The sequence below is a fragment of the Sphaerodactylus townsendi genome, linkage group LG07 (genome assembly GCF_021028975.2).
Source record: "Sphaerodactylus townsendi isolate TG3544 linkage group LG07, MPM_Stown_v2.3, whole genome shotgun sequence".
NCBI lineage: Eukaryota > Metazoa > Chordata > Lepidosauria > Squamata > Sphaerodactylidae > Sphaerodactylus > Sphaerodactylus townsendi.
The window spans coordinates 97534979-97555713 of NC_059431.1; the positions used below are offsets into that span (position 1 = coordinate 97534979).

The window sequence follows — 20735 nt, forward strand, 5'->3', positions numbered from 1 at the left end:
GGGACACCTTGTGAGGTAGGTGGGGCTGAGAGAGTTCTGAGAGAACTGCAACTAGCCCAGCAAGAATGTAGGACCCTTTCCAGAGACCAGGAATGTGCACCTGCTTTCTCCAATGATCCAGCTAGACAAGACCTCCCCTCTCTGATATCAGGAGTTTTGTCAGTTCCCTGGCCCCACCGCTCTCTCAGGGTCAGGCTGGGTTATCTTTTCCCCCAAGGTCAGGTAGCTGTTTCTGATGTCCCTCTGGTATTTTTAAGTCCTCCAAATTTATTTATTTATTTATTTATATTTTAGACTTGTAGGCCGCCTCTTCCCGAAGAACTCAGTAGCTCCCAACATGGCTGTTTCCAACAGCAACTCAAAAACAATATAACTTAACAAATTTAAAATTCCAGCAGCAATCAGACATAATTTAAAACAGCTCAACAATATAACTGGTCAAACACTTCAAACGGTTCAAACTGCACAGTCTAACAGTTTAAAACAGTTCAAAACAGTTTAAAACAGTTTAAAACAGGAGCCCAATCCCAAAGGCTAAAGGAGAGGGAAAAGATAAACAGTAAAGAAAAGAGAGAGGAAGAAAGGGAGGGAACAGGCGGGCCCAGATGGAATGCGGCAATGGAGCCCGACGGGTTGGCAGAAGATGAAAAATTGGCGGCCTCAGTTTAAATCCGGCAGCCTCGGTCAGTGGGGGGCAGTAAAACCGCGGCCAGCCTCTCCAAAGGCCGGTGGAATAGCTCTGTTTGCAGGCCCTGCGGAACTCCCCAAGGTCCCGCAGAGCCTGAACTGATGGGTAGAGCATTCCACCAGGCAGGGGCCAGAGCCGTAAAGGCCCTGGCCGGAGGTCGAAACCAGCCGCATCGTCAGCCCGGGGCTAGGGGTCACCAGCAGTTCTGCCACCGCTGGCGTAGTGGCCCACGTGGGACATAAGGGGGGATGCGGTCCCGTAGGTATGGGGGCCCCATGCCGCGTAGGGCCTTGAGGGTTATTACCAATACCTTGAGGACGATGCGGAACTCCACTGGGGGCCGGTGCAGACGGCCTCGCACAGAGGTGATATGATCGAAATAATCACCCCTGTCAGAAGCCGAGCAGCTGCATTCTGGACCAGCTTCAACTTCGGATCAAGCGCAAGGGAAGGCCAGCGTAAAGCGAGTTACAGTAATCCAACCTCGAGGTGACGTAGCATGGATCACAGTGGCCAGGTCGGGCCGGGAGAGATAGGGAGCAACCGCCCGGCGCCTGGCGAAGATGAAAAACGCAACCTGGGTTACATGGGTCACCTGGCTCTCCATTGACAAGGCAGAGTCCAGGCGGACCCCCTGGCTGCTTGGGCCAGGGATGTCGAGGGCCAGAGCGACCCCTTCCAAGATAGGCGGCTGGAATTCCCTCGGTCTCTCCCCCCGGCCCAGCCAGAGGACCTCCGTCTTTGTTGGATTGAGTTTTAACCTACTCTGCCTCAACCAACCAGCGACCGATTCCAGACAATGCTGTAGAGCTGCAGGGGCAGAGGCAGCCCTCTCCATCAACAGAATGAGCTGGGTGTCATCCGCGCCATATTGGTGACAAACCAGCCCAAAGCTCGCACCAGCTGAGCAAGGGGTGCATGTAGATATTAAATAAAAGCGGGGAGAGTAAGGCCCCTGGGGAACCCCACAACTAAGTGGAGCCCTTTGGGAGGCCTCATCCCCGCACCACACCTGCTGACCCGACCCTGGAGGAGCGAGGCAATCCATTGAAGGACAATGCCCCGCCTCCAGAGGCTGCCAGGCGGGGGATCAAAAGGTCATGACCGCCCACATCAAGCGCTGCTGTGAGGTCAAGTAACACAAGCAGCGCCGATCCGCCTTGGTCTAGCTGCATGCGGAGCATATCTGTGATGGCGATGAGAGCGGTCTCCGTCCCATGCCCAGCACGGAAGCCGGACTGGAAGGGATCGAGCACCGATGCATCCTCCAGGAAACCCTGAAGCTGCTCAACACCACTCTCTCAATTACCTTCCCCAGGAACGACAAGTTCGAAACGGGACGGTAATTGGCCAGATCGCCAGGATCTAAAGATGGTCTTTTAAGAGTGGGCGGACCACTGCCTCCTTCAACCCACCCGGAAACACTCCTTGCTCAAGGGAGCAGTTGACTATTTTCAACAGGTGGGGTCGTAACTCCTCCCGGCAAGCTTTTATCAGCCAGGAGGGGCACGGATCCAGAGGACAGGTAGTAGGTCTAACAGCAGCTAGGGCCCTGTCAACATCGGACTCGCAGAGTAGGGAAAACCGGTCCAAACTTGGACCCAAAGACGGCGAAGGAGCCTCGAGTTCCTTTACTGTATCAATTGTGGTTGGAAGGTCCCGGCGGAGTGACGCGACTTTATCTACAAAAAAGCTCTGGAATGCCTCGCAGCCAATAGCCAATTGGGAATTTGTAGACCCCTCCACCAAAGAGGTGAGGGATCGAACGATCCGAAATAGTTGTGCCGGGCGAGAGCTAGCAGATGCGAGGGAGGACGAGATGATACCTGCTTAGAGAAGGGAAGAAGGGGAAAGTCATTTCTTCACACAAGCACTAGTGGGCACTGTGGAGGGCAAGGAAACCAAATCTGCAGCCCACTTGGGTTGGGTTGGGAGAAAGGAGGCAAGAAGAGCCAGAGCAGGAAGCAGCGTGTTCCGACCCACACACCAGAGAAAAAATTGGGGCAAAAGAGCTGTACCTCCTTCTTGCTCAGGGAAACCCTCTGCCAGTGTGCAAGGGGAGAGAAGCCCAGCTTGGCATTCTCCAAGCACTGCAGCCTGCCCAGAGGGCCTCACGTGCGCAGGACTTGCAAGTGAGTTGGGGCACTCTGGAATCAGGAGCCAGGCCAGGACAAAGAGGGGTTGCTTGGCCATTTGACCCTCACTCCCTTATCATATTCCTCTGACCCCTCCCCCCAACCTTTTCTTTTTGGAGTCGCCTCTGATAAGACGAAACAGGGGCTTTGGTGGGGGCAAGACTTTGCTGAGTTGGAGATGGGGGTGGGGGTGGTGGAGAAAGGAGCCCCTCCCAGGCTTTGAGGATTGCGGGAAAGTTAATGGTATGATAAAGTGTTCACACACACACACAGTATATGTCCAGCTTCCACCTTGGATTGGTTTTGCAAAGAAGTGCAAAAAGGTGAATACAGTGCTGCCTTTCCCAAGTGCACAAGTAGCAAGTAACATCTGCAACACATGGAGGAGGAGGAGGAGGAGGAGGAGGAGTTTGGATTTATATCCCCCCTTTCTCTCCTGCAGGAGACTCAAAGGGGCTTACAATCTCCTTGCCCTTCCCCCCTCACAACAAACACCCTGTGAGGTAAGTGGGGCTGAGAGAGCTCCGAAGAACTGTGACTAGCCCAAGGTCACCCAGCTGGCGTGTGTGGGAGTGTACAGGCTAATCTGAATTCCCCAGATAAGCCTCCACAGCTCAGGCAGCAGAGCTGGGAATCAAACCCGGTTCCTCCAGATTAGATACACGAGCTCTTAACCTCCTACACCACTGCTGCTGGGGACAGAGGAGGGTCTCCTCAAGTGAGCTTTTCCAAAATGGGGTTTGTTCTGTATCGGATACCTTCCTTGCACCAAACTAGGAGCAGCAACTCCCAGTGGTAAGGGCAGAGCTGTATCTAGGAAAAATGGAGCCTGGGGCAAAATCTAGGGAAAATGGAGCCGAGGCCCCCCCTCAGATTTTGCCCCAGGCTCCATTTTTCCTAGATATGCCTCTGATAACCAGTATAAATGCTTGACTCCTAAATCAGAAAGGGTAATATGAACCCTCTCCACAGCTTATTTGGACTTTGAGGCAGGCCTGATAGCAGCTTGATATCATGCTAATTGTATGACTCCTGCAGGACTGGCTGCTTGCTACTTTTCAACAGCATCTACCCCATGAAAGACAGTGTAATACAGTGGTTAAAGATTCATTGTGGAATCCCCATGTTTGAATATTTGCTCTGCCATAGTAATTGACTGGGTGAACTTGAGCAAGTCACTCATTTATAACATTCTTCTGGGATTCTGTAAAGCATCACTGCAACATCACAACTGCATCATTTCTCTGTACAATGAAATGAGGAAGTCATGTTCAGGAGTTTTTCAAGACAGTTTGGTCAGAGTAACCATCCCACCAAGTCAGTAATAGACTGCAGCAGGAGTGGACAGCTAACAGTTCATCATTTGCGCAACCAAAAGGAAGGAAATAAGGCCTTGGTGAAGCAGCATAATCAAGGTCCACAAAACAAGTCCAGATCTTCATGAACAAGGAAGGGGACGGAGCAGGAAGGAAAAGACAAAGACACAGTGTTCCTTCAGAAAGTTTTTTTCTTTTCCCATCCAGGGTGAGTTCATTTGTCATATTTATTCATGTTCATGCTTGTACCAGGTAAATGTGTGAAACTGTCCTCCTGGCCATGCAACTAGACACCATGAATGCTCTTGAAACTGCTTTCAGCAGAGTCAGATAACTGATCCATACAGGACAGTATTATCTACTCTGACAGATAACAGCTCCCCATTAGAGCTCTCAATTAGAAGTATTTCACATCACCTGCAGCTTGATCCTTTTAGTTGGGGATGTCAGGGACTGAACAGTGGTAAGATTCAACTGGATCAACCACCAGTTTCCCCCCGCTGCGCCCCCCGCCACACACCCCACCTCACCCCTACTTGGCTGTCCATTTACCTGGCTGCTGCAATGTTGGATGGGGGAGACAAGGGAAGGTGGTGACTGTGGGGGCTGGTGGGGGCCGGCTGGCCGCTGATCAGGCCACGTCCTGCGCATGGCCCAATCTGCAGGGGCCAGCCAGCCATCAATTGGGCTGGACGCCTCTGGGCCCGGGGCACTGCTTTTGGGGGAGGCATGCTGTCTGCGCTAGGCTTGGAGATTCAGATTTGGCCCGAATCTGGGTGAATTCGGGCATATTCGGGCAAATATTGGCCGAATATGCCCTGCCCGAATATGAACAAAAAAATTGGTAAAATTCGGATTCAGATTTATTCAGGCATAACATTATCTGTATGCCCGATTAAGACAAATAGCATTTTTGGATATACCCGAATATTCGGGTCTGTTTGATTTTGGGGGGGTGTTTTTTCACGTTGTGGCCTGCAGGGGTGCATTTGTAATGCTAGTGGCACCAATATTTCGGAATATGATTTGGGGACTATCCTGATGATGCCTCCTGAGTTTGGTGACACTTGGTTCATGGGGGACAAAGTTATGGACCCCCAAAGTGCGTGCCCCATCCCTCATTGTTTCCAATGGGAGCTAACAGGAGATGGGGGCTACCCTTTGAGGGTCCATAACTTTGGTCTCCCTGAACCAAGCGTCACCAAACTTGGGAGATATCATAAGGACAGTCTGCCATAGTAGTTGACATTTACATAATCTACGTAAACAAATGAAAAACTCAGTTGCTTGAGTGAGCAACAACAAACATGGAGTGAACAGTGCTGCTCTTTTTGGCACAGCATTTGGTCATGGGTGGAATTCTGAATTCTTGTTAGTTCTCCAGGTTTCATGAAGAGCGTATCCACAAACTGGAAAAAGCTATAAAAATTATTTTGGGTTCAGGGCTGCAATTCCAGATAGATCAATTTGGTTAGCTCAATTAATTAAGCATCTGTCAGCCAATTAAAATGGTACCCCTTATTAAGCCAGCAGACAATTTTTCTTTAAAATGTTAAATTATTTTCAGCACAAATACTTACTGAACCAAGCGTAGTCAATGTAGCCTTAGAACAAGCATTCCTACTTCTGTCCCCCACCAGATGGAATGCCTTTACTAACAACTTGCTGCATCGTTGCATGAAAAAGACGGAATGTTCATTTCATCAAATTGTTATTTTACTCAGATTAAAAATGTATTTTTTTCATTTATCTGGATTGTTATTCTGCAAGCAACAACCCTTAAGCAATATTTTGAAAGCCAGCATGGAATATGACAAATATTATGATGGGAAGGGCCATTAAGTCATAGGTGACTTTGACAACCCCTTAAAGCTTTCAAGGCAGGAGACGTTCGGAGTGTTGGTCATTCTCTCTGATAAGAGATACCTTTTCAGTACAGCAGAGTGCACACAGGCAAAACACAGAAGAGCTCACCCAGGCTTCCCCTGACACCCTGGTACCATGGGAAACAGAATTACGTTCCCTATCTCATGGGGGCAGGAAGCCAGGTGGTTCTCTCATACTATCTACTGCTGACCTTGGGGCGCCTTTGCTCCAAAGAATGTTTTTCACAACTTCTTGGGAAAAGGAGAGGAGGGACTCACTGTGGGGATAAAGGGGCTGGCAAAGACCAAATTTGTCAGAACTGGCTTTGCCAAGTTTTGGTGTTTCGATGCCTCATCAATAAAAGCTACTGATCAATACTGCAGAGTCCGTTTATTGGCTTGAGGTTCCAAGACCTAACAATTCTAACTAACAAGAGGAGTCTTTATTAGCAAACTCCATTCTGGTTAGAAAAGTGGAGAGATAAATTCTCTATTCTAATGTAACTAGGTGGATGGTTACGGATGCTGTCTGCATCTGCAAGAATGATGGAGAGTGGAAGAGAAGCCGGAAGGAAGGAAATTCTCTGAGAGCAGCAATCTACACATCAAAAGGATAGTGTCAGAGCAGTAGAGAAAAGGTGTCAAGTATCTTGACCCCCTCTAGCTATCTGACTCACTGATCCGACCCCCTCTGTCATTGAGGCTGGAGACAGCACAAAGTCCTTCACTTCCAACATGAAGGTGGTTTGCCATTGCTTGTCTCTGGGTGGGCTGACAGAGTTCTGGGAGAACTGAAACTGGCCCAAGGTCACCCAGCAAGCTTTATGTAAGGAATGGGGAATCAGCCCTGATTCTCCAGATTGGCGTATACACCATGGTGACTCTCAAGACAAATATCAACCACCCATTTCTAATTTATTTCACCCATATACATTTGACTATTCCTAATTTTTCTTCTTTTTCATTGGAGAACTCTCCAGGCTGCACCTCAGAGGGCTAGAGTGATAGCTGGGGAAAGACTCACTGCCAATTTGGCAAAGCATGGGCTACAGCTAACTTTAAATCTGACTCTGTGAAGAAACAATATTTCTCTACCTGCATAGTGTAGTCTTGTGGAACTCTTTCGGATGGTCAAGGGTTCTGGCCAATAGGGCGTGGTAGACTGCTCTGCAACCATTCTCTTCAGCACTTTGCAGCTAAAATCTCTCAAATCCATTCTGACTTGGAGTCTGCATCAGCAGTGACAGGATCCCATGGTCCCAAGGTGCTGACTTGTCCAGTTGTGTGGGACAGTGAGCAGCTTGTCCAGTCTGAAGATATGGACAGGATTTTTGGAATCCGATATCTACCCCCTGCTTGTACAATCCTTTCTATTCCTACTTGCTAGGGGAGGGAGCTGGCCAACTGAGTTTGGAAGACAGTAATTACCTCCCTGAGACAGGAGGTGATCATCTCTGCAACTTCCTAAATGAAATGGAGTGTTTGGATCTACTCCAGTCTGGTTATGGGACCGAAATGGTCTTAGTTGCCATCAATTAATCATTATTATGGTCATGGGTCAGCATAGATCAGTCTGAGGTAAATAAGATACTTACAACTATAAGGATAAAATATATTAAAATTGTAAATATATATCTAAAAGAATCTACCAGCAGAAGAAAATTGGAAACATAAAGGGAGCCATCAAATTGGCAGATAAAAGACTATGGCGTTTTCCCCGCGGCCAATATATTCTGGGATAAGGAGGTGAAACATCCTGGTTTGGCCATGACTTTCGTATGACTTCTGGGTCTCACTCGAGCCCGCCTCGTGAGATTTCCCTTACCCCGCGCCTTTCAAAAAACGATAAAATTGGCAGTTCTTTGTTTTTTAAAGTGCTGCTCCCGCTCCCATGCAAACACCATGGGAGATGGACCAGTTTAATTTTCCCACCTCGCTGCCTGCAGCCAATCAGAACATTGGAAAAACGGGACAGTTCGCACATGCGTGGCAACATCGGCAAGGAAAATGAAACTAAACCGGAGGTCATGCAAGTTCTTCTCCCAGCCTGAATGCGCTGACAAGCTGCTGTGCAGAGGGAGAAACCAAGATAGAAACATCCTGGTATGTATGATCCTGGTTTTCCCCCAAGATGTATTTGCCGTGGAGAAAACGCCTATAGCTATTAAATCACAGTACACTCTAGTGAAGTCATTAAGCCTGTTTTATAGCAGACTATACTGCAACCTACATCAAATGCTGCTACACAAAACCTAGCAACACTGTAAGTTGTTTCAGGGTTGGTATCTTTAAAAAGCAGAAAATATATAAAATTGACCTGGGTGACCTGGAAATCTATGCAGCTGTGGTGAAATAAAGCTAGTATGCGTACTCTCTTTGCAGAAACATTGTTTTATTGTTTCTATGTGCCCAGATCCACAGGGGCATTGTCTCTCCTGACAAAGAGTTGTCCTGTATCAACCTTCAAGAACAGCTGCAGGGAGGACATGCCATTGTGCCAGAGTAAAAAGCCCTCTGATGTTTAGGTATTTTAAGAGTAAATGTGCCATAGGAGAGGCAGAGTACCTACTGGATTCTCTGGTAATAAAGGTTGGAGACCTGGCAAGGTTTGATTGGTGTTCTATGTCTGTTGCTTGGTGGATGCCATGCATCAGAAAATGAACAGGGGGACTGATGACTCAGTTCTTTTGGAGTATTGTCAGCTTCCAGATTGCACCTGGAGATTCCCCCGCAATTACAGCTCATCTCCAGAACACAGAGATCAATTCCCCTGGAGAAAGTATCTGCTGTGAAAGGTGGATTGTATGGCATTGACTGCAGTGAGGTCACTGTCCTCCCCAGGTTTCATCCCCAAATCTCCAGGAGTTTCCCAACCTGGATCTGGCAACCCTACATCCTCCACCAGTGGGGAGAGGAACCTGAAAACTCTAACCTCTTGGTAGCTTTTGATGCCATCAACCGTGGTATCCTTCTGGACTGCCTATCAGGATTGAGACTGGCAGACATTTTTCTGTGATATTTCTTATCCTATCTCAAAGGTAGTGTCCTGTGCTGGCCTCAGTCTAGGACTGCTGGGCCCCACCAACCCTCCTCCCCCCCCCCCCCAGCAACAACCCACCTGAAGCTCCCATAGAGGAGTTACCTCAGCGGGGCAGCAGCAGCAGCAGCAGCAGCAGCAGCAGCAGCAGCAGCAGCAATGTTATGAATAGGGATTTCAGTTGCATAGTGTGGACTGGATCCAACTAACTTTTTTCCTTGGTTTCACCCCGTTCTGCTCCTTGCAACTCCATGGCTTTCGCCTATGCACGTGCCAGGATCATCTTTTTAAAGTGGTGGAAGGGATTTTTTTTTTTTTACCAATGGGAAAGCTGGTCAGATCCAACTGATCCAACCTTACCAATTCTTACATAATTGCAGGTATTTGCAAGCCCTGCCAGAGATGCAATTGAGCATTTCGGCCTCCACAGATCTGTCATTCTAAATCTTTTCCAAGTAACCTGCAGAGGAACATGAACTGGAACCTTGTGATTCAACTTGTGACTGTTGTAATTTTGAAGCTGATGGCATCTTCTCTGTTTCTGGTGTACTGTGAGTATCACTGTGTTTTTTCTCACTACCATATTCTGATTTTTAGGAAAGAATAACATTGCGTGTCCTATTGTGTTTCTCCTGTTTCACATCCATTTCCACTTGTGGCAATTCTTACTGTGCAACTCATGCGCTGGGATTGTTGGCCTGGGCACACGCTCCAAGAAGCAAGCTCTCTTTTCAGCTCTGTAATGACTTAAACTGTTGTCTGTGTGTTTCTTTGAAATGAAATGTAAGTTGTAGAAGGAAGGGGGTGAGTGAGGTGATTGGTTGCAACTGAAGGGTGACTGTGAAGAGTCTGGCTGAATTGAGAGAGAAAAAGAAAAGGAGGAGGAGTTTAGATTTATACCTTCCCTTCTCCTGTAAGGAGACTTGAAGAGACTTACAAACTCCTTTCCTTCCTCTCCCCACAACAGACACCTGTTGTGCACACTGTGGCCGAATTCCCATGAAAAATCTAATCTAGATACAACCAAGTTTCAAAAGAACTGGCACCTTTTCATCCAGGTTCCAACATCCTCGCTGCAGCATGTTTCTAGTGAAGACATCTAGGCCTGCCTCTTGTGGGGAGGGGGTGTCTGCTGTCAGGGGTGCAATTGTTAAGCTGGCAGCACCAAAATTTCAGAGTATCTTTAGGAGACTCTCCTGATGGTACCACCCAGGTTTGGTGAAGTTTAGTTCATGGGGGCCAAAGATATGGACCCTCAAAACTGTAGCCCCCATCTCCTATTAGCTCCCATTGGAAACAATGGGGGATGAGGCACCCCCTTTGGGAGTCCATAGCTTTGGACCCCCTAGACCAAACTTCACAAAACCTGGGTGGCATCAGTAGAAGACCCTCCTGATGATACCCCCCAGGTTTGGTGAAGTTTGATTCATGGGGGCCAAAGTTATGGAGCCTCAAAGGTGTAGCCCCCATCTCCTATTAGCTCCCATTGGAGTGGGTTTTTTTCCAAAAAGGTGCATATACAAGCAGGTCCGGGAAAATCCCGTGATGGGGGAGGGGGAGCACCAGAAATGGGACTGATCTGTGTTCTGTGGTTTGGCAGTGGGGAGATCATGAGGAAACCTGGATATTTCGGGTGACTATCCCAGGATGAGGAAATCACTTGTAACAGACTTCTCTCTGGGATACACCTCTGAAGATGCCAATGAGGAAATCACTTGTAACAGACTTCTCTCTGGGATACACCTCTGAAGATGCCAGCCATAGATGCAGGCGAAACGTTAGGAACAAGATCTACCAGACCATGGCCACGCAGCCCGGAAAACCCACAACAACCAAGGCCTATACAGATGATCCATCAAAACGTTAACTGACCACACAGGGAAGGAAAGCACGCTAGACCTGATCCCCACTTTCCCTCCATCACTGAGTCATCTGTATGATCTGAGCACATGAAAGAAGCACCTCTGCTTACACTTCCTCCTTGGGATCTGCAGTGCTGCTTTCTGAACACTGCTGGTCATGGGGAGGGAGCATACACACTTCAAAAGGACCTCAATCTTTGCAGTTCAGGAAATTCATGGAGCAAAACCATTGCTGCAGGGCGGCTCCGGGGCAGAAACAAAGCAGCCACGCTGCAGCACTGAGGGCTGTGGGGAATTCCCGATTACATCGGGGCATTCCCCGTGCCCACAGAGGGGCAATTTCAGTGTGCAAAAACAGACTTGCAGACTCCTTGGAGTATTTTCTCCTTGGAGTATTTTCTTCTCACAACAATTTCCCTGTGATTCAGGTTAGGCTGAGAAAGAATAATTCTAACAATTCCACCATGCTGGCTCTCAAAAGTCTAAATAACAGGGTCAGATTGGCCTTCCTCAGGAGTCTGCAGCCACAAGGCAGAAGACAGAGCAAAGTTTTTTCTAGCCAGTTGGAACTATGGGAGTGTGAGCAAGCCGACCTTTGTCCCAGACCCAGGGACAAGGGCAACTTTTTCACATCTACAGTCTCGTGGCTATCATATGATATATATGCAATAATTAAGGAAACAGCACTGGGAGTAGCTCCCTGCTAAATGTCATTTTCCAGATTTACCACTGACTGATGCTTCTAAAAGAGTCACATGGAGCAAAGTGATCAGCTGCAGTACTGTGGTCAAAGCTCTGCTCACAACATGAGTCGAATCCTGACAGAAGTCGGTTTCAGGTTTCAGGTAGCTGGCTCAAGTTTAACTCATCCTTCTGAGATCAGTAAAATGAGTATTCAGGTTGCTGGGGGCAAAGTGTAGGTGACTGGGACAGACCACGGCAAACCCCTCCATACACAGTCTGCCTAATAAACGCCATAATTTGATATCATCCCCATGGGTCAGTAATGACCTTTAGCTGTAATGCATTTGAGGTGCCTTCCGTAAGGAGCTTTACCTGCCCATCTTCTGTGATTCTTTGGTTTGGTTTGCTTCTTTTGCTTTCACTCGGCATCGTGGCCATCCCAAGCACAAGTGTGACTCCCGAGCATTTCCCTTTAAGCCAGAAGGAAAGGAAAAAAACCCTAGCTCCGGTGGAAAGGGAAAAAACAGCCAGATGGCTGCAGCTATATGGCTCTGCAGAAGCTCTGCCTGCAACCACTCCAAGCAGGTGGTCCAAACTAAGCTTCACTATTTTCCTCCCCCACCCTTCAGCCCTTTTTGGGTTCCTCTCTAGAGCTAAGCAATGGTGCTGCCATTCAGCCATGAAGGAAAGAGGTGTGTTGGGGAGTAGTTCTGCCTGGTCACATTGGTGATCCTGTACTCGTGTGATACGTGGCAAGGGAGAAGGGTAGGTAGGGAGAGTTGCCAGGTGGCATGGGGAAGGTCTTCCTGTGTGCTTCTACCCCATGGGCTTCTGCTTTCAAGATGGAGGCAGTTTTCCCAGCCCTTTTGTGGAACCAACCCCAGATTCCACAGGTTGATTTTCACTAGGTAGGAATGACAATCCCAACCTGTGAACCCAGTCCCAGCCCCATACATGATTTGTGTTTCCACCCTTATTCCCAGCATGCTGTTTCCACTCTAGATAACACTGCTTTTAACCTTCCTTCCTGTGTTGTTACCCCAAATAGTCTGGGGAAGAAATTGTTTGACCTGCCTTACAAGGCCTTTGCTGATGAACTTTAGGAAGGAGTCAGAGAAATGCTGTCTGGATTCCTGCAGTATGAGCCAGGGTATAAGTAAATAGCTGAGGAAAATGTAGACATCCATTTTAAGATCAGCCAGGAAATAAGGGTTGATTTTGAACTTTTCACTCCTGCTCTTTTGACTTCTGAAGTCCTCACTTTGATTTCACTTCTCCATGTGAACCAAACCCACGTTTGGTTGGTCAAGAACGTTAAGTTTGTGTTCTTATATTGTTAAGGGCTTTATATGACACTTCAATAAGTTGAGCACTGGTAGTGAATTCCTCCAAGGAATTTAAGAATATTAACTTGAGACTTTATGGCAGGACTTGTACATTAATAATTAATTGAAATTGATTGTTTTACTTATTTAAAGGTGTCTGTGTTGTTGAGTGAATCGTTTACAAATATGTGTTTTGTTTATCCATTGATGAATCAGTTTCATACGATTACATTGTATTCAGTTGACTGATGACGTACTGAATTAAGGAGCAGGTACTGAAGTTGGGAGTAATTCCAAGACAATTGTGGTGGGAAATGGTGTCAAGTCAAAGCTGACTTATGGTGACCCTGTATGGTTTTCAAGGCAAGAGATGTTCAGAAGTGGTTTGTTGTTACCTGCCTCTGCCTGGACTGATAGAAGTCTGACAGAACTGTGACTGGCCCAAAGTTACCCAGAAGACTTCATGTGACGGAGCGGGGAATCAAACTCAGTTATCCAGATTAGAGTCCACTTCTCTTAATCACTATCTCATGCTGGCTCTCTTTAAGATAATTAGGGACTAGATTTAATTAGCCTCTTTAGTTGATAGAGGCTCAATTTATTTCATGAGTTATAAGCATGGTCCTAAAGATAAAAGGTGTTTTTTTAATTTTTCATCTTCAGAAATGAATGCCAGATACATTTTTTTTTTAAATCCAGGTCTACAGACTGAGGCATATTTAGTTAACTTATATATTCAAGGCAGTGGTGGGATTCAAACAATTTAACAACCGGTTCTGAACTTCTGATGGTGGGACTCAGTGGTGGGATTACAACTGGTTCTCCAAACTAGACAAAACATTAGCTACTGGTTCTACCAAATTGGTGTGAATAGGCTGAATCGCACCACTGATTCAAGATCCTCGGGGGTTCCTTCAGAAGGGAATGGGCCTGATCTCCCTAGTTCTAGGCTTCTCTTCTCTTGCCTTCTCCTCAGGAACAGGCCTTCAGGTAGCTACAGGGAAAGACGGATGGCTCAGCTGCGTTTCCTGTTAGGGATATCTCTAATAGCAGCATCTTTTTAAAGAGATTGAACTTATTTTTGTTTTCAGTTTCGCAGATTTTCTATACTCCTGTTCTGGAAGAATCCACTGCCACCCCTAAAGGTTGGTTTATGATCAAATTTGCTCAGAGGACAATGGAATACTGTGCCCCCTCCCCCAAGTATTAAAGATATGTGTCTTCTGTCTCCCTGGAACTACAGACTGCTCTGTTGGCTGGGTAGCATTCAAGGGCAAATGTTACCACTTTTCTACCATGTTACAAACGTGGGAGAAGCACGTGAAGGCCTGTTCTGAATTTGATTCTCGTCCCGCAGTTGTCAACACACAAGAAGAATTGGTGAGAAAAATTATTTGTTAAAAAATAAAAGCTCTTCTGAGAAGAACCCACAGAGTCCATTTTCAAACTGCTTTCAGTAAGACACAGGTACCAGCTTCTCAGAAACATGAACATAATCTAAAAACAAACTCAAATGATTAGTGTTTTTCTTTTCTATTACCAAGGATTGATTTTGATATGCAAATTCCTTCTAAAACAATTGTCTTACACAATACTAGAGAAGAAACCCTAATTCGGCGTGTAGTTGGTGTTAAGAGTCGGGCGTCTTCTTTGCCAATTAATTAATTAGCATACAGTAAATCTTTTCATAATAGATTTTGAGCTTCATATCAATTGAATCCAGCCAACCTTTGAAAACTAGTTAATCAGTTCCAGCTGTAGCTTGACTTTACAGAGGAGCTCTTCTCAATTCTTTTATCTGGAATTAGGGGAGCTTGCAGAGGAGTCAGAACAAATTTTAGTACAGTTACTTTTCACTTTTTAAAAGTTTTCACCTTCTATTTTCAGGATAGTTGTGGGCTAACCTTAGTCAAGTTCTAGAATAAGAAGTCACTAGTAGACGAGCACATGGCCTGGGACAAAGGAGGGGAAGCCGCTTTAAAGTCTCACTCGCCCCTCCTTTCTTCTGGTGACGCTCACCCTTTTCTAGCATGGGTCCTTCTCCCTTCCGCCCCTCCTTTAATGGGGGGGGGGTCGTCACTGGCCTCGCTCTTCCCCATCCCCGGCAGCAACTGCACCTCGTGGTGATTCACAAGTGTCTTTTGTTCTTTAGACATACCTTTTTAAAGAGGAAGGAAAGGGAAACCACACTTTGAAGCAAGGCTAGGTGACTTTTTAATAAACAAAACCTTCATTTTCGTGAAGAGAAGAGGATTCTTAAAAAGCTTTCTGGGGCATCCTGTGCACCTTTTGTTGATAGTGCATTGGTGGCAATCTGATGATGTTCGGGGGAGGGGGAGATTAATGCTAAGCAAGGTGAGGGCTGATGGACAGTCTATCACAAGGCTCTTCTCCACACTGAGATTCTATACCTTCAGCTATCTGACATAGTGTGAAAAACAACCTCCCCCAGACTGCTGAAAAATTCGCCACCGACCTTAATAGAGCCAAAAATGTCCAGATATCTGGGGCAATGCCAAAAAACCACATTTACTAATATGGGTAATTTTTCAGGTCCAATAAGTCAAAATATGAAATATATATACATAAAAATGGTGCACTTCCATTATCTGGTACATACGGTGGCCTTCAGTTTCCCGTTTTCTTATGGCTGTTTGAAAAAAGAAATCCCATCACCCAGCTTCTATACTGCTCCACTTTCATGTTATTGTTAGCAATGTGTTGTTTTTTTCAATCATCTTCTCCAGAAATTCTTGAACAGCAGGACCCAACATGAAAGATATTTTATTGGCTTGACTCTAAGAGATGGAAAATGGACATGGATTGATGGCACACAGTTTGACCCCAACATGTAAGTTCATTGTTACGCTGTTTATGATCTTCATGGGGTGATAAGAGGAATTCCTTCATTTTTTGCTGTGATCTGGATATCATCAGATCTTGAAAGCTTAGCAGGGTCAGCCCTGGTATGGTTTTCTCCAGAAATGAAATTGTCATGCTGGCAGTGCTCCCACACCAAATACCTATCCCCAACCCTTCTACCAGTTGCCTGACTTGGCCACACATCCCTAATTGCCCATGATGTAGGTCCGGGTGGAGATGGTCCCGAGCTATGGTCTCTGATCAAACAAGTTCTGCAGTATTTTGAAGTTCAGGCTGTCAAGTATGAAAGATGGTCTGCAGAGGCGTAGCTGGCCCAAACTGCGCCCGGTGCACATTCTATATCCACCCCCCGCCCCCGCAGCGGCGCCTCTTCCCACACTTACCTTAGTTCCTTTCCTTTTTGATAACTTTTTCAGGCTGCAAAAGGCCTGTTCTCAGTAAAAACAGCCTGATGGGAACTATACTCCTGGGAACTGTAGTTCCTCTGGCCGTTTTTACTGCGAACAGGCCTTTTGCAGCCTGAAAAAGTTATCAAAAAGGAAAGGAACTAAGGTAGGCATGGGGGGTGCTGCGGAGGGGGGCGGGGGAAGGGGAGAGGGGCCCCCGCCCCCTTGTAACTTCGCCACTGATGGTCTGTTTAGACATTTTTAGGACATACAATGGCTTGAATCAGTCAATCAGACCTAAGGTCAGTCAGACCTAAGAATGGTTTATCAGTTGATTTTTGACTCACGGATGGTTATTCCAACCTTGAGAAAGGCTGGTTTCAGTATCCTCTCTCTGTAGCCTTCGAGAGCATCAGCAAAAAAAAAAGTTAGAAGGAAATTAGGATTAAATCAGGATATCTGCACTCAAGCACCATGCAAGACCATTAAGTAAAACTAACTGTGGTTCCTGTTATACAAGGCACCTGACGTAAATCAGGTCAGTGATATCTGCATTCAGGCATCATACAAAACCCTATGTAAAACTCTGTGGTTCCTGTTACACAAGACATCTGATGTAAGTCAGGTCAGCTTTCCTGAGGTCATGTGATTGAGGACACGTCCTAGCATTAAGGCAAACGCACCCATGGTTGCTTTCTGCTGGCAAAAAAATGACATGAGAAAGCTCTTCTCTTGCTACACTGCCACTCCGAGCAAAATTATACACACTTCAAGCAAAATTATACCCATCACTTTTAAGGTGAATCCCTACTTGAACAGTGAGTTCAGGTTAGGCAACTTATGTAATGGGAGCCCTTGATTACAAAAACAGCTTCAAGGCCTGGTTTGATGCACCCTGACTAACCATAACCAGTGGAGTGGCGTGTATTCACGCAACCATATTAACCATAACTAAGGGAACTACCATTTTGTGCTATGTCTGAATTGAGCCAACATGTAAAAAGGTCAGCATTTTTCTCTGGTTTTTTGCTTTCCACATTGATGTTTGTGTTGAGGCTTTCGTAGAAACACCTTTGATCTGATCAAAATTGCTGATTTTGTCTGTAGTGGATGTTTCTTGCTGAATATCTTTCCATTTTTCTCACTGTGGCTATTTGTTGTGGTTATTTGTTGGCTATTCGTTGTGGTTATTTGTTGTTTGGTGATCTCCAGTGCTTCTTCAATTGTTCTAATGTCTAGCTCTAGCCAGTATCTTCTAATTGGTTCTTTCACGACCTTGCCATTCTTTACTTTGTTCCTTCATATTTTTCAAGTTACTGGCATCTGATCTTAGTTTTTTGATCTTCTGTTGTAGTTGAATTTTCCACTTTGGTTTTGATGTTTGATTTATCTTGGGTTTAGGTGTTTCAATGCCCAGTTCTCATGTGACCACTACAGCCGTACTGTACGTGAGCTGATTGTTTGATGCAGTGGTTCTCAACCTGTGGGTTGCGACCCCTTTGGGGGTTGAACGATCCTTTCACAGGGGTCGCCTAAGACTCTCTGCATCAGTGTTCTCCATCTGTAAAATGGATAAATGTTAGGGTTGGGGGTCACCACAACATGAGGAACTGTATTAAAGGGTCGTGGCATTAGGAAGGTTGAGAACCACTGGTTTGATGGAAGCTGTTTCAATTGGCAGAGGTTACACCAGCTTCATTGTTATGGTTATTTCTGGGCCACAGGCAGCACAAGCCAGTTCAAAAGAATCCAAGTCCGCCCTTAAGAGTCTAAATCTGCCACCTTTGGGAAACCTCTGCCACCGGTTCCCCGCTGCCTGGCTTTTTGTAATTATGTTTCTGTCCCCAGCTTGTGCTTGCCGCTATGATAAATCGCCTTTGATCTGCTCAGTGATATTTGAATCCGGGTATTGTTTCCACAGTTCGTACATCTGCTTCAAGTATCCTCTTTTTTCTGGTTCTGAATTGTAGTAACAAGTCATGATTTTCTTGTGCGCTATACTTCTTTCTTTTGGATGGTTGGTCCACTTGTGGTCCACTTGTCAATGCATGCCCAGGGATCCCAGCATGCGACATGGCCCTTGTTAACCCGCGCAACGACTAATGTGGTATGGAATTATTTTTCATTTGTTTCACCATATTGTGTAGTTTGGTGGACACGCTTAGTCTGGTTTCTCAGTTGACCTGTCTGGCTTGGGAGACCCTTCTGGTAGTATACCTCCAGCATAACTCTCAACATCATCGAAGCATGATAAGGGGTCCCATCATGAGCATTCCCTTCGGAGTTCCATTATAATTGTTATTATTATTACTATTTCTTGATGAGACCGAAAAGACACTTGTTCAGTCTGTTGTCAAAGGAATGATTTTTTATTTTACGTTCTTCACAGATTTGGTATTGCACCGGGTCAGTTTGCATGTGCTGTCATTGGATTGGAATCCTCCATTGATTCAGCATCCTGCTTTGGACCATATCGCTGTATTTGTGAGAAGAATGCATAAGAGCCTTTCTGCACATGGGAATGTCTCATTGATGGAGAAGATCTTGATTCTGTTGTCAGCTTCCTAAACAATCTTGGGCTACCATTCAGCCTTATTTGCTCATAATCAGTGTGCCCAGTCTGTTCCAGAAGAACACCAAAACGCAGAAGCAATGTTGGATTCCACAGGCACATCTGCTTCAGTATTGGCAACATGTAAGCCTATCGGACACATAAACTTGCCTTACAACAGCCCTGTTCACATGTTCCAGTAAACGAATGTACAACCTGCATGTAAGTGTGTACACCTGTTCATAAGAAGGAGCCAACACACGTTCACATCACAAATGAAACTGGATACCAGGATAAATGCAGGGTTTTAAATCACATGTTGAGCTGGTCACATGTTAAACATAAAATAAGAATTACTGTATGCACCTATAGAGACAAGTGGAGTGTACACTATACATGGATTCTATGTACATTCACTGTAACTTGTAGACATGACTACTGAGTCAGGGCATTCATCTGTCAAGGCCAGTGTTGTCTAAACAGGTTGGAATTGTTTTGAGAGCACCTAATATCTTTTTTAGATTCTGCAGACCAGGCCATACCAATCCACACCAAGGCTGATTTTGCACTTTCAAAATTCCCCATAGTATATCTGGGAGCGTACCTGCTGCAGGGCTTCTCACCCTTCTCGTAGTTCCCCACAACTCCCCAGCTCTTCCTTCACTCCAGCCAGGGATGCTGCGGGCAGCCTCCATTTCCTGCCTTCTGGTTGATCGAATCTTGTTCCATTTCCTGCCTTCTGATTGGCCGAATCTCGCTTTGTTTCCTGCGTTCCGATTGGCCGAATCTCGTCCCATTCCCGCCACTCACTGACAGTATTTTATTTTATTGTTAAAACTTTTTATTTTTAAAACCTGGTAATTCTTTCACACACATGAGGAGTTTGCTGTCAGGGAAGCCGGTGAGAGAATCACCGACTTCCCTTCCTGCAAACTGCTCGCATGTGCAGGAGAATCGCCGGCTGGCTTCCCCCCTGCAAACTGCTCATGTGGAGAATGGCCAGCCAGCTTCTCCCCTTTTAAACTTCTTGCACTTGCGAGAGAATCGCCATTTACACCCCCTGCAAACTCCTCGTGCAAGGGGGGGTGATTGATGGGGCGGGCCAGAGTGGCGAGGCAGGGAAAGTGGGCCTGCTTCTGCTGCTGAGGAGTTCTGCACTCCGGCGGAAGCCACCAGCTCAACAAAGGGGCTTTTCAAAAGGACCTCAACCTTTGCGGTTCAGGAAATTAGCGGAACAAAGCCAGACCAAAACGTGACAGACATGCTGCAGGGCCGGGGGCTATGCAGTAGTCCCAACTGTATCGGGGCATTTCCCATGCCAACAGAGGGGCAATTTTGGTGTGCAAAATCAGCCCAGTATAACCTTCAAATTGGACTACTGTATAGGACTGGCCCACCAGGTGGTGACTGGCCTTCTCCTAGCATTACAACTGATCTCCAGGGGATAGAGATCAGTTTACCTGGAGAAAATGGATGCTTTGGAAGGTGGACTCTATGGCATTATGGAAAATCATCATCTGGGTTTAATTATACTGTCAACCATGATGTCACTTTGTTTTTTGCTGTCTGATGTTATCTTATCATGATGTTAAGATGTTATGATTGTTCTTCTGCTATTTTGTTGTTCCAATGTCCCTATGATATAATGTTGTTATGAAATGCTGTCGCTATGCAACTTTATTATGTTGATTATGTTTTGATTATTGATTTTTGATATCTGAAATATTGTTTATTATTGTTGTAGCCTAATATTTGACTATTGGTGCCATGTTTATAATGTTGTATTGTTCTATCATGATTGCTGACGTTTTGATATTTTGTAATGCTGCTTATTGTTGTTTGTGTTATGTGTGTACACCGCCCTGAGCCCTTCGGGGGAGGGCGGTATAGAAATTAAATTACCAAATTACCATTACATCCTATTGAAGTCCCTCCCCTCCCCTCCCCAAACCCTCCCCTCCCAAGCTCTACTCCCAAAATCTCCAGTTATTTCCCAACCCAGA

General features: G+C 46.1%; 1 protein-coding gene across 2 annotated transcripts; it reads left to right on the forward strand.

The window, feature by feature from the left end:
• The first annotated feature begins 4264 nt into the window (after window positions 1-4264).
• LOC125436691 (C-type lectin domain family 5 member A-like) lies at window positions 4265-19594 on the forward strand. 2 transcript variants are annotated; one of them, XM_048503909.1, is made up of 6 exons: window positions 4265-4347; window positions 9422-9592; window positions 14004-14057; window positions 14156-14292; window positions 15660-15763; window positions 18571-19594. In XM_048503909.1, exons 2-6 carry the CDS (start codon window positions 9514-9516, stop codon window positions 18680-18682), a joined length of 486 nt encoding a protein of 161 aa, XP_048359866.1. In that variant the 5' UTR covers window positions 4265-4347; window positions 9422-9513; the 3' UTR covers window positions 18683-19594. The 2 variants fall into 2 exon arrangements, with proteins under 2 accessions (XP_048359866.1, XP_048359867.1); XM_048503910.1 differs by lacking the exons at window positions 4265-4347; window positions 9422-9592 and adding an exon at window positions 12220-12279.
• The last annotated feature ends 1141 nt before the right edge of the window (window positions 19595-20735 follow it).